This window comes from Plodia interpunctella, chromosome 1 (genome assembly GCF_027563975.2).
Source record: "Plodia interpunctella isolate USDA-ARS_2022_Savannah chromosome 1, ilPloInte3.2, whole genome shotgun sequence".
Lineage (NCBI taxonomy): Eukaryota > Metazoa > Arthropoda > Insecta > Lepidoptera > Pyralidae > Plodia > Plodia interpunctella.
Genome location: NC_071294.1, coordinates 11839960 through 11854703, shown reverse-complemented (window position 1 = coordinate 11854703; position 14744 = coordinate 11839960). Strand labels below are relative to the sequence as shown.

At 36.0% G+C, this 14744-nt stretch overlaps 1 protein-coding gene across 13 annotated transcripts in view; it reads right to left on the bottom strand.

The window, feature by feature from the left end:
* Ca-beta (Ca2+-channel-protein-beta-subunit) overlaps window positions 1–14744 on the bottom strand; it is a 136129-nt gene that overhangs the window by 22857 nt on the left and 98528 nt on the right. The window contains exon 1 of one of the 13 annotated variants that reach the window (XM_053752984.2): window positions 3920–4306. The exons of the other annotated variants lie outside the window; for them this stretch is intronic. Within the exon in view, the coding sequence (XP_053608959.1) occupies window positions 3920–3979 (60 nt within the window). The 5' untranslated portion in view covers window positions 3980–4306. Of the gene's footprint in view, window positions 1–3919; window positions 4307–14744 lie in introns of those variants that run through there. 13 annotated transcript variants of the gene reach the window in all.

The following is a 14744-nucleotide window of genomic DNA, read 5'->3' as shown; positions in this document are numbered from 1 at the left end:
CACTTACCCACCAGCAGTGGGTTCGACGCTCGACTAACTAGGATGCAAGCTTTTCCGTATTCATTTTTCAGATTTTTGTTAATCATTCGGTCTTGCAATTACGTTTGAATTTCTAAAAAATGGCGCACCATTGAAGTCGACATACCCTGCGACACCAGTGGTGTCACCGCGTGTTTCCCAACTTGATTCATTCTTTTTTTAAAGCATTTTAAAAAAACAAAGTCTCAAGTTAAGGCTTATTGAATAACTTTTGAGTTAATAATAAGAAATCAATTGGCTATTCTGTTATTTTGTGTTGAATAAACAATTTATTTATCTATGAACTTATCTACACAATTTAATAAAGTAATGTAACGTGTGTCCCACATTAAAAATGCAGGGATTTTAATATATTTAATTATGGAAATTGGATGTAAATATACGTGACATTTAGGGACTGTAGGTAAGGTATATATATTTTTCGCCAATGTTGCTTATGTTATTTCACTGACTCTATTCATAAATCGAATTATAAATTTCAGTAAATACACGTTTATTTATTAATTTTTTTTGTAATCAGTGGCTCTCATTCCTGCAATGGATAAAAATGTGATACATACTGAATCTTTCCTATATTTCCTTCGAACATTTTTCAAAAGAGTGCACCCAACGCTGTCGCGTGTGTTGTACGAGCCTTCCAGTAGCAGACATCTTTCAGCCGTGTTCGCAATCCATTACACGCTCCGTAAGAATCTCAACTGGTACTACTCTCAGACTGTACGCATTGGATATATATCATGCGATAGAGTTGCAAGAGCTTCGAATCTGAAGCTAACGTCAGACTGTTTGTGAATGAGTTCGAAATTCAGATATGTCTGATATTGTTTTCTATTAATTATTGCATCTTTAAATATATAATTTATTAATAATTTTTCACTAAGGTAAGGCTCACCCGTAGGAATTTCAGGATAAACTTTATACGTTCTATTTCAGCTTATTTTCTAATTGTGCACCAAATTTTAACGAATCCATATTTTTGCGTCTCTGTTTTACCTGTGTGTGTAGTTTTTAACGCCAACTGGACTTGTGTATTAACACAAGTCTTAGAATTTCTAAAGTACAAATTCTCTTTGAGTCAATCTAAGATGATTTATTTAAGGAACGTTCACTACATTAGGTATTCTAAATTGTTATTGGCAATTTAAAAGAAAAAAAAAGAAAACACTAACATTTACGTTTTAAAATAAATAAAAATATGTATGTGTATTTCCGTGTTGCCGAGACTTGTGTTACACATATACTTAACTTATTTGGGTTATAAAATATATTCGTTATATCTAAGGTACCTATATAACTATTAAAGTTATTCATAAAATTACCAGAAAACATATTCTAATTAAATATTTAACAAATCTCTGACAAAAATAAAGACAATAATATAAGAACCTGCTAACTGCACAAGGCCTGGAACTGCTAATACACAAGAGCTTTCAGAGAAGCTTCAGAAAGCTCCCGAGCCTCACTCCATTACCTGTTGAGATATCGATAAGTCCTGGAGCTTCGAAACAAGGATTTGTCACTGTATTATCCATATTGTTAGGATTCCGTACCCAAATATGTAAACCCTACTGAACCGGCTTAACTACCTATGATTTATATTTAAAAGCGTGTTTCCTCTATTCTTTAGTAATTTTTGTTCGAGTGCAATTATGAATGAAGGATTTACCGTATGGGCGTGTTGTATGTAATTGTAGATATAGTTTAGTTATAGTTCTCATACCAAGTGAATCATGTAATTCTTTTATGAGAAATAAAGATCTTTAAACCCATAACCATTTAACGTGTGTACAATCAATCAAGTGCGTTCACCCTCAAAAAGTTAAAAATTTAATTTAAATATTAATTTTTACACATTCTTGATGAGAGGATATAATAATGTATTCTCACGATATTATATTTAATCCATTTTAGCAATTTGAAAATATATACTTACTGTCTCACTTCTTGTCCCTTAGATGACTTCTACAAGGCTAACGATAGAACAATAAAATAGTGGCCACATTACTGGTCTCATAAGATATAAATAGCCATAACGACTCGAAAAGAAGAAGAAAATCTATTCTTCGTACTGAAGAATATATTTTCAAAGAAGGGGCTAAATCAAGCTTGCAAGGATTATATGCGTGGTCTATGGTCTGACAGTAGGGATACTAGCGACCGTGCGTGTGACAGTGAAGGCCAAAATGTAGGAAAGCAGGCCCTGGACTCCGACGCTCAACAGTTGAGCAAGAAACGCATCTAACGCTCAAATATTAGAGACCACATTTCCACAATGTCGATTGAAGACTACAGACAGAAAAATCAAGCTGGATCACACATAGAACCGTTTGAAATGGAGCGATGATGTGAGGTCAAAACACAACGTACAAGATACATTGACGCACTCGCCAGGTAAACATAGCAGGTATAACATGTATGTATACGTGATACAGGTATACTATATTTAGACAGGGACAAAATGTTATGCACTAGCTGCGAACTTCAGGGAAGACACAAACAAATAACAAAGATTTTCGAAAATCAAAGTAATATTTGAACCTGAAGAATCGTAACTAATATTATATATGCGAAAGTAAGTTTGTTTGTTACCTCTTCACGCTCTATCTACTCAACTAGAGAAAATTTACATATATGCATATAGTTTGAAGTACGGAAAAGGACACCTTTCATCCCGGAAAAATAACTGCTCCCGTGGGATATTGTGCGGGCGAAGCCGCTGGCCTAAACTAGTTTAATAATAAGAAAACCGAGAGAACTACATTGCTCTTGACATTGAAAAATGAGTTGTTCAATGATCCCCTTGATATACATCAAGGAAAATCACTGCCTATTTCCTGTGCTATGGGGGACCTAAATTAGGTCATGATTGAGACCAAAATGAGCACGACTACTTGACACCGAGATCGTAGGTCACGTAGACTAATAGGGCATCTCGTATCATAGTCGTATTCCTCATGACTGAGGTCATTACATGGAATGAAACACACGTAACAACTTTCTTGGCATTATTAATGGAGTGGTTTGCCATTGTCTTCTCTATTTTACATACAAGTTGTATAACCAACCGGTGTGCAGGTTTCCTCACGATGTTTTTCCTTCACCGGAAGCAAGTTGTGGACGATGAAAGCTACTCGTACTATACATGAGTCAGATTGGTATACAAACTCATGTGGCACGAGTAGGATTCGAACCTGGGACGTTTAGATCCACAGGCGGGGGTCCATAGTATGATTTTTTTTAAATAAAAAGAAAACAGAAAATGCACAGTGAAATGTGCTTAAAATATAAACTCCTTAAAAGAAGCGAAAAAGAGCTAACACATTATCAGTTGGTGTAGTAAAAAGCAATATAACATTAAATGTAAAACTCACGTCAAATTTCTTAATTCATACACGATTATGACTCTTAAAGTTAAAAACTAGTATTGTGTTGCTAGCATTTCGGATAACAGCTGTTCTTTGGCATTTATCAAGTACAATTCTAGAATTAAACGTTTGAGGTTATAGGGTTTCTTTATGTGAATATTCGCGTGTGTGTGTTTCACAATAAATACTATTCTATTCCATAATTTTCCAGTGCAAATCATCCGTGTTTTCCAAATAGTTCACAAAACTTGCTTTTATTGGACTAAAATCTTAAGTGTCAAAATTTAAAGGTTATATTCAAAAGAACTGCTCCGTCAGTTCTTGACAGCAATTTCTTGATTCAGACCCATTACTAAACCCTATCAATATTCTCCAATCCATTCTATACATTACAGCACGAAACATCCTTGAAACAACGGTCTAAATAAAAACAGTTGACAAGACAAACGAAAATCTGACAGACTTTAGTTAACCTAACCAAAACAACATATGATCTGTCATGTTAACCTACATACCCTCCTGCGCGGCTTAAACTTCGGGCGCCGGAACCGATCCATGTTTAAAGCCTTCGTCATAAAACACTCATGTCACTTTTTCACTTAATTTTACACTAAACACTAAATTAACTTCACTATTAGTACATTGGTAGTATAGCGTTGTAGCGGGGGGCGAGTCTCGCGGGCGAATGCTCGGCGCTAAAAATATAACGTTTGTACCAAGATGCTGTTGGATGCGAGTGATGAACGAATCGTTTTGGACGGCATCGATGTTCTTATCGATCATAATATAAATTCTACATTCAGCCTTTAAGCCTAAAACTGAATTACTTTTGTCTTTCAAATAAATTAAATCAAGCAATGTGTGTGGAAACGATTCGGCTCGACTGATCGATTTTAATAATCTACCCGCAAATAAAAATTTGTCATATACGCTATAGCTGTCGTTGTTGGAAAAACACAATTTTTTTATGTAACCACAATTACAATACGTATATTTATAGCTACAATTATATAATGAGCGAATGCTATACTACGCACTATGACGGCACTCAATTTATAGTGTTGTTAAGTTAGGTACTGGGAATCTATATATATACTATATATAAAACTCTTGCGTTACTGAGTGACTGACTGACAGACAACGCACAGCCGAAACTACTGGGCGTAGAAAGCTGAAATTTGGTGTGTAGGTTCCTAGGACAGTGTACTAGGTGCACTAAGAAGGGATTTCCTGAAATTCACACGGGAAACGGATTTTTACTCACATACGAAGTTGTGGGCGAAAGTTACTGAATTATAAAATAATAACGGTATTTCTTATCAGCAGTGATCGTTCAAAGTATTTGCAGTTTTTAACTTTGATAAATAATACGACGATCTCGGTGGCGCAGTGGTAAAGTGCTAGCCTTTGAACCTGGTGCTGGGTTCGATCCCCGGTCGGGTCATGATGGAAAATGATCTTTTTCTGATTGGTCCGGGTCTTATTTATATATGTATTTGTTTTAAAATATAGTATCGTTGAGTTAGTATCCCATAACACAAGTCTCGAACTTAATTTGGGGCTAGCTCAATCTGTGTGATTTGTCCTAATATATATATAATATTATCTAATTTAGAATACTTATAACGCGAAAAAGTGCTTGTTAAGATCTAATTTCTGAATAAGCTTTAGTTTTTCACTTTGACACCATGGCAATAGGTTATAATATGCCCCCGCTACCATCTGCGCTGAATTTGAAAAATATTCCCTATGCTAATATCAGAATGGATTTGTGCGTATGGATGCTAATATACTAACATATTTTCAAAATTAAAGCCCTTTACATAAACTACAAAAACGCCTAAAATTCACGTTGTAACAACTGCATATATTTTATGAAAAATTTTATACATTGGTATCCATTTGTCTACATGCTCGCTCAGTCCATGATACTGAACTACTTTTCGTATGGGACCCTGAAATCGCGAAGAAAGAAATCAGCTGATCCATATATTTTCCTTTAGGCAGGGATGGACCCGATTTTTTTTTTTTTATGAATGAATGAATGACTTTATTGCTTTAAACCTGGTGCAATATGTGTATTGTATAACATTTAGCTTTTACACATTAGTCATTTCTGACATACAACAGACAGTAAAATTTGTCAAATTAAATTAAATACAAAGATGTAAAATTAAATTAAATTACGTTTATGTTTTATAAGTATTATGTCAGATTTTATCGTCAACTAATTCTTAACTTATCACATTATTATATAATTTCGGTGTATAATTAGGTATATGCATTAAATTATATACATCTTTTTAGACAAGCAATGAATATTTATATCGCGATATTCTCATACCACACTCCATTACAACACCTCCCGACCAAATAAATGTGCACTCAATGTTGACCTTATTACAGGCTAATTAGGGATATATTTGAATATTTTGCAAATAAATAACTTTGTAAAAAGATTTCCGCATGAGCGACATTGATGTGTCTGGCGTGTGATTGTTTTATAAGATTATTAAATCATTACAAATTATTGTTATTAATACTAATTGTGCACATCCTATCATTATTACACTGTGATATTCAAATTCAAAATTCTTTATTTAATTTTGGATGATATACATCACTTATTGACGTAAAATATTACTTAAACTAAGTCTACTGCCGGCTTCCAAAGCGCAGGTGAAGAAGCAGCGGCACAACAAACTTCACCGCAGCCTTTTCTCCAAGGACGTCAATTAACAAATATAGGTCTTATACATATATTAAAAATTAAAAGGACGAATTTACATCATTATTAAAAATGAAAAAATTTGAATGAATATATAAAATAAAATAAAAGTTTTTCAATAAAATTATTGAAAATTGTCACACAAAATTATTATACAATTGTTTATTCGTTTAAGGATTTTTCATAGAGATATATGGAAACAAACAAATTTTACACACTTTTGAGATCACCTTTTAAAACTCTTAATTTTGATATCCCGCTCGATTATAATGGTAAAAATTTTCTTTTTTAGCTTGCCAATTAACAACAGAGTATATAATCCGCCATATTGATATTATAAAATGACGCCATAAAACGAGTACCTACATCGATAGTGAAATTAAGTAACTCACACATATATAAACGTAGCCTGAAAACATGATATTCCTATTTTGTATGGTCCTGTAAAAACTAAGGGCGTAATAAGTATTTCATACATATATTTATCCGACTGCTGCAGCGGTGTGGGCGAAATGTTCATTCACATTTTCAAACTCGTATTCGAAGAAATCCATCAAATTTATATTCAAATGAGTCAACATGCTTTGTAATTTAATTAAAAATAGCTTTGGAATCAGTTCGATGGCCGATTGCGGAGTCAAGGTTCGCGAAGCCTTCTGAAAAAGCACTATTTGAATTTATCAATTTTCACACAAAATAGCTTGCAGCTAACGCCATCTATCGCATTCTTATAAAATTAAGAACGGCGGCCTGGTGGCGGATTCGGTATTGGAAAGTGCTTATATTTCACATATTTTGGAACATAATAAATTCCAACAGATGGCGCTGTCAAGAGTAGTCTTAACATTACAATGTAGATGGCGCCTGGCATCGGAAAAAAAGAAAAATTTAATACAGAATATTAAAAAAAGGAAAATCTCAAATCAATATTTGTACGATTTGAGAGGTATTAAGGATTTATCTACTTATTATATAAAAATGCATAGTAGAAAAAAATGGCGTGTCACTCCAAATCCTCACGTGATAGTCGTACGAGGCGATTAAGGGGTGAGGCCCTGACAGTCGATAAGCAATAATAGAGTTTCTAGAAGAGGTTGACTTCAGGTAGGCGGCCGTTCGCTCGGTTTTCATTTTTTTACGTACACTCTGTCATATCACAACCAAGATTGGAATTTGTAATATACGACAATGAGAGATAAAAGGGAGTAAGAATAGGCAGCATTACAAATCAATTGTCAACATCGTAGGTAAGCAACACTGGGCAACATGCCAATTATTGTCCAAGATTCATATTTTCGAGGCGCCATCAGTTTATTAAAACACCGCTGAGTGTATCTATATTGCGTAAAACCAACGTAAAAAAACAAGCAAGTGACACGCTGGTTCTGGGTTCTGACTCTAATAAACAATTGGCCTAAAGTCGGCTCCCAGATTTTTTATTTACATTTTATTTAAAACTAGCAGCCCGCCCCGGTTTCGCTCGGACGACGACGAATCATAATAAATTGCTTCCACAGAAACTACCTATATAAAGTATCGCGGGCCGGGTCGTGAGGTTCCCTCTAATATAATCAGCACTCGGATCACAATCATAACCTGTTTTGATGTACCTTTAGACTATGTACATTATGTACTTTTATATATTATTAGAAAAAAAAACATTGTAAGAAACAATAATGGTAAGCCGATCTGGCATGATAGGGACCAACACTGTTCAAATTAGTTTCTTTCGGCATTTCTTCTCAGCAGTGGTTGTTCCGAAATGCCAGTAGTTTGTAGCTTGTGAAAAATAACTATAAATATAAAAATTGACGAGAAAAAGTGCCTGTGAAGGTCTAATTTCTGAATAAATGATTTGATTTTAAAAAACCTGCATTAAAATTGCAATAGCGCCGTTGCGCAGTTTTAAAGATCTAAACAAACATAAGCACAGACAGCGCGTAGCAACTTTGTTTTATACTATGTATAAATATTGACGATATCAAATAATCTCACAGAAATCTCAGTACTCAGTTAGCTCTTTGTTATTATGACTGTACTTAGTACAACTGTACTTTATCAATAAATGTACTGTACAAAAATAAATGATTATTAATTAATTATTAATTCATAAAATGTTGAATAAACGAGTTTCTTCAAAAGCATTTCTTGTTTATTTATTTGACCTTTAATGCATACCTGAAAAAACAATATATGGCAATTAAGGCGATTTTTGCCAGTTAAACTTTAAGAGCAAACAGTAAATAGCGTGGACCGTCGAACGTTGCCAATTTATAGCATAGCCAGTTAGATTCATGTCAGATATCATTAAAATGTACTAGTGACAGCAACGTAATGTGTAATTTAATATAATAATTCTTATTATTCAGTGGCAATGGTTAAACAGGCTTGCGGCATTGTTTGATTGGAGTGCAGCCAATAATTCGGTAAGTATCGGAAATATTTCGTAACATGCTCCATTCATATGGGATACGGGACGGGACTGAACAGCGTGATTGCCACGTAAATATGTGCGCGGACGCATATTTCCACATTGGCCAATCTGTTTACGCAGACTGCTTGGAAAACAGATTAAAACAAACATTTTAAGAGCACCTACTAAGACTATTGAAGGCGCGGTCAGTGTCATAAAATAGAAGGAAAAGAATTATTATCCTCAAACAAAGTGCCGACTCGACAAAATTTTTAAGGACTTTTACCAACGTCACCTAAACAGCCTTATCTCGACGACGAGGCGCCTCGGTGGCGCAGTGGTAAAGAGCTTGCCTCTGAACCGAGAGGTGCCGGGTTCGATCCCCGGTTGGGTGATGATAGAAAATGATCTTTTTCTGATTGGCCTAGGTCTTGGATGTTTATCTATATCTGTATTTGTTATAAAATATAGTATCGTTGAGTTAGTATCCCATAACACAAGTCTCGAACTTATGTGGGGCTAGCTCAATCTGTGTTATTTGTCCTAATATATTTTATATTTATATTTATCTGTGCATTTGATAGGACACATACGGCGAGACAATAAGTGTTCCATCAGCGACTGAAAAAGAGTTCTGACCGCCCCTAGGTTAAATAAGATGATACGCCTTTAAATGAGGGGTTTCCAAACATATTATTTGTCTGTCTACTTACAATATTTAAGGTTCATATGTACAATATCAATTGTTCATTTGAATGTACGGTTTCAGAGCATCTGATCCTCGCGCCTTAGTCTGCACCCTAATTAGCCTAAGGATTAATCAAAAAGGCACCTCATCGGCAAGCCGTATCAGAGCTATAGTCCCTAAGATTCAAAGACTAGAGACTAATCTTTATAATGTGTATGTCCAAATAAGCCACATAAGACAGTTGCATCCACCGGACGAACGCACCAGTAATTATTAGCACTGAAATAGACGGTTCGTTGACCCGGCGACATATTTGGTTAACGTCTAACTTTAACCCGAAGACACTTACGGTGGACACATATACGTACGATGCCGAGTTTAACTGTCACGACGTGGAAATTTTATTTTGGAATGCAATAATGGGAGTGGGAATGTTCGATCGTTTGAGTACACCGTTTTCAGAATAACGGCAAGCGATAGGCAACGTTAAATTAACATCACAGACATATCTTAAAAAAAAAAACTTTTATTTTCATCACGATCCTAAAAGCTACGTACTTACCTATTAATCATAACATGTTTTAATGTAACATTTGTAACTTGTGGTATGTCCCCGAACTCTACGAGGTTGCAACACCACCGTTGATCTGAATTCCAACCTCCACAACGACGACAGCCAGGGATTCCTCGGCCCACTTCTAATGCGATGTCAGGTTATCAAATATTCGGTATTTGTATCACAACAATGTTACGAGAAACTTTCTTTTGTGTGTAATTTAAAAACTTAATTATTATAAGTTACACACAGATATTAGATTCCCAAATCTGGCAAGAAATATAGTCTATCTTGGTCAAAGGTAAAGCTATCGAAATCATATTATATCAAAATATGAGCAAATAATAGTATTAATAAGAGAAAATATAAGTACGATTTGTATAGCTAACCAGATCTTTTCTAATCCACGCGGCCTGGGCTCCAGCCTAAACAACCTAAGGGCTAATTATTCATTACTCACCATACGACTATCTATCTCACTTTATATGCGGTCGGTATAGCATCTCAACCTTCACACAACAGACAGGGAGACCTTTTTTTTTTTTTTTTAACGTGTGGAAAGACCCTCGTCCCGTCCATCCGGCCACGGGAAGCCGGACAGGTGTGTGGGACTTGAACCCACTAAAACCACACGATGCCAACGCCAACCGCATTTGTGCCGGGACCATGTGCTACTCTCGCTCCACAGCCCCGGCGCGGCGGCCGCTACCACGGCGGCCTCGGCTCGGCCGCTCTCCTCGGAGCGGCCAGCGGGACGGCTCGTCAGCCTTCTACCCGCTTGGGTAAAGGCGCGCTTGGCATGGGCGCGCCTTTCTACCCGGGGGCCGTTAAGCCGGGCGACGGGAAAACAGACAGGGAGACCTGTCTGATGTTAACCGATCGGTTACATTCTTTGACTTATCCTGCCGAATTCATCGACCTCTTCTTCGATCTGCCACTTGTTTTCCTGCTCAATTTCATACATAAATTAATCAATGAATACACCATACCTGTACAGGTCCCCCTCACCTCATAGTGTCACCCATAACCGTCTCCGCGGCGCCGCTCGCGTCTATTTCCGTGCCGCTCGCAATAGCAATACCATCGGTATTTTTATTGCAGTCCCGTTTTATTTCAGTTACAATTTGACAAAATAAAAATAAGGGCCGCGCGCGTAACGCGACACCCCGTAAATGTAAAACTACTTACCATTGCGCGCTACATTTGACATTTTACAATACGCTTTCGAAGTTAAAGAGCAGTGTATAGGGGTTTCGGTTAAAATCGGCGTCACTTTAATGAGAGTTCGTTCAACTCTGGTGGTATATCTTAGACGGAACGTGTCACAGCTTCCGTAAGTGTCTCAGGATTATCCGTCTACCGCACACGTTTGTATTAGAAACGAAAGAATTAATGTAGATTTTCTTGTGTAGGCTTTGAACATTTTCACTACACAAATTAAATATAAATGTAACCGTAAAGTAAACAGTGTAAAAGTTTCCTTTATGCAAAAACAACTTTCTAAAAACAATGAAGGAAAATAAAAGAAAAACTTGAAACAAGCAATCTGACTATCTAACTAAGCAGTTAAAATTAAATTTAGCTAACCCCCCACCCAAACATTACAGCCCTAGGCCACCCTTAAAAACAGCCCTAATGACTCATACTTCATGTAAACTTTTCCATAGATAATAAACACGTTGTTTCACGAAGATCCGGACGCATTAAGTGAGCAGGACGGGAGTTTTCGTAAAATTAACATTTATGAGCGTCGTAAGTCTTTAGCTCTGCTTAGATACCATCGCGTGAAATATAAACACGCACTATTTCGCCCCGAATGATATAAATTTTACACCTGTCGTAGTGTCAAAAGTTATCCGGACTGGCTGGGAATCGCGGGGGCAACTTTTTATTTAGTGTACATTGCTTGCTGGAAGTTTTCCAATTCAAAATTCTTAATTCTTGATTCAAAATAGGATAATATTCATCACGTCAAGACTGCCGACTAAGAGCAGGTGGAGAAGAAGAGGCGGCGCAACAAACTTCACCGCAGCCTTTACCATTTTAGTAACTGTTAATTTATGTACTTGTATTCTATATAAAATGGTAAAATCAAATAAACATTGTTTCTTTCTTTTCTTGAAAGTGTCAAACGTGACTAAAAGCAATAATAAAATTAAAGAAACAATATAAGGTATTGAAAAATATTGTCATTATTGTCTATAAGAGTTTTTCCATCGGTTTTCGGGCTGTCTATTACATAAGAATTGACGACCTCGGTGGCGCAGTGGTAAAGTGCTTGCCTCTGCACCGAGAGGTCCCGGGTTCGATCCACGTTCTTAAATTATCTTTTTCTGGCCCGGGTCTTGGATGTTTATCTATATATGTATATATTATAAAATATAGTATCGTTGAGTTAGTATCCCATAACACAAGTCTAGAATTTACTTTGGGGCTAGCTCAACCTGTGTAATTTGTCCTTATATATTTATTTATAAGAATACCATATATGAACCGTTAAATCATTAGATTACACGTAAAAGAGACAATCTTAGTAGTTTGCGATCACTTACGATGATAGAAGTAGCAACTAAAGTTGTCAAGCGTAGGTGTAAACCCTCGACTTTCAATATTAATTTCGGTACAAGTTTCGATCAACCATATCTAAGAACCACCGCATAAAAATTAGCTATCAAATAAAAAAAAATTACATCCAACTCGGTCTACCCATTGATGAGCTACGGTGCCACGTACACAGACAAACAGACAGACACTCTTAGCGGTCAAACTTATGACACCCCTCTTTTTGCGTTGGAAGTTAAAAATTAGGTATGTCTTTGAATACCTACTATGTAGATACTCAATCCAAAATCACTCTTGAAATACCTACTAAAATCAGCTACAAACAAAAGTAGTTTACCCCTGTCCTTGCCCAGCAGTGTACACTGTACGGCAAACGTATATTCCTCACCAACTCCGTGGTACTGGCACGCAATTGTAAGTTTCCACGAGTTAGTTCCTGTGAATAATTGCCTCGTCAGCTCGGCCGCGATAAGCCGCCTGAAATTGTTCTTCATAGTTTTCTTTCAAACATTTTAATGGCGGCGATTACTTAAATATATACTAGTAGCGACCCAGGGCTATGCTCACGTGGGAAATTAGGGATAAAGATTATATAATATATAAATTTTTTGATTATATGCTTATGTTTGATTATATAATATATACTATTTATTTGCACTTGATCGCACTGCCTCTATTTGGTGTTATTTGATTTAGTCATCGATTAGACTAAACTCTATCTCCAAACGAGATTAGATCTCTATCAGTGTAGAGAATGCAAAATGGCATTCAGTGCACCGTTTCTACTGAAAATTTTTATTTATTTATTATTTTATGAATATTATATTTGTTATTTTATGCAAATTAAAGTTTTAAATAAATGAACAAATATATATAAATATAATTTTGATAAATTCCGCCCATACTACATTTTATCACGACACCACGGCATTCCTTAGAGAAGCAACAAATCCCACTAAAAACATTTTCATGTAAAAATGTTACCAAGACGAGTCTAGTTTGCTTCACAAACTCTATGAAAAAATGTATGAAAAAGTGGTCAGATCTCATGTAGAGCCAAGATTCTTGATATATGCGGCCTAACTTTACCAGACCTAACTTCACATACTCTACATTCTAGTTAAAACGTGTAGCTGGACCGTTTCATTACTCTAGAAATAAGATATCGCATTCGTTACCTTATTTGTTAGCTTTCTAAGACTCAGGAAGAACTCCCACAATTTTGATGATCAGTGAATCAGTGACGAAATTACGGGTTTTTGGACATCTATAAAATCTAAAGTATACTAGCTACGATATTCAAACTTTGTATATTTAATTAATGTACTCATGGTATTATATCTTGAAAATTTTAACTATCTGGCATCATCCAAACCAAAGTTACGAGGGTTCAAAAATACGACGAAACGTTTCGAGAAAAGGTAGGTAGTGCCCTTGCGTTTCGCTTGGCTCGTCTTGGCGGGGGCACTCCCGTGCACGTGGTGGTCAGCGTTGCTCTAAAATATGATCTTCAGTACGATTCAAAAGCATAGATGAAGGACCGATAACTATCCTAACGATCTACTTGTGAATTTGGGTCAGTCGCATTATTTATTTATTTAAACTTTCTTGCACAAAATATTTTTTTTTTTTAAGTACTATATATAGGCGTTCGCCAGCAGACTTGCCTGCTAAGAGCCCGTCCCTATTGCTCAATCACACTCTGTCACGTTGACATCAGTCGTCGAATCAACGGAGAAAAACGTAGACATTGTATTAAGTTTTGACGCGCGATGATGTGCGTTACTATGCAGCCCGTCGAAGCTGGTATGCTAGTACGGAGCGCGACTGAGCAAATGGGATGGTCTAAAAGCACCATCTAACAGTCAATCTTAGTGTCATTAATTTATGAAATGTTAATGAAAGTATGAAGTACCGTTCGTAATAAACTTAGATGTCTATTGTGGATATATCAGCGAAGTGTCTAGATTAGGTGCTACGCTACCTGTTTCACACGGCGAGGCCCCGACTTCATACAAATAAGTCGCTAAGTATTAGGCGCACGCACTGACTTCTGTGCTTCGTTTGAACTGGTGTCTTACATGTTGCAAGCGCTGTTGTGTGTGTGTGTGTTGCAGGTGAGGAGTATTTATTAGTCTAGGTTATTAACTTAAAGGGAAAGTGATTTTTCAATGACATGATTCCTAAAAGTAAAATTGTGTGATGACTGACTGGCGATTCGAAAATCAGGTGGTTATAACAAAAATAAATTAACCTATTTGTAATGTAAACTTGGGCTATATAAATATATTTATTAATAACTGATAAAAAGGTATTAGTTAATAATTAATAATATTACTTTATATAACTAATAGTTATATAAAGTAAACTTAGGTTGTATACAGGATTTTTGG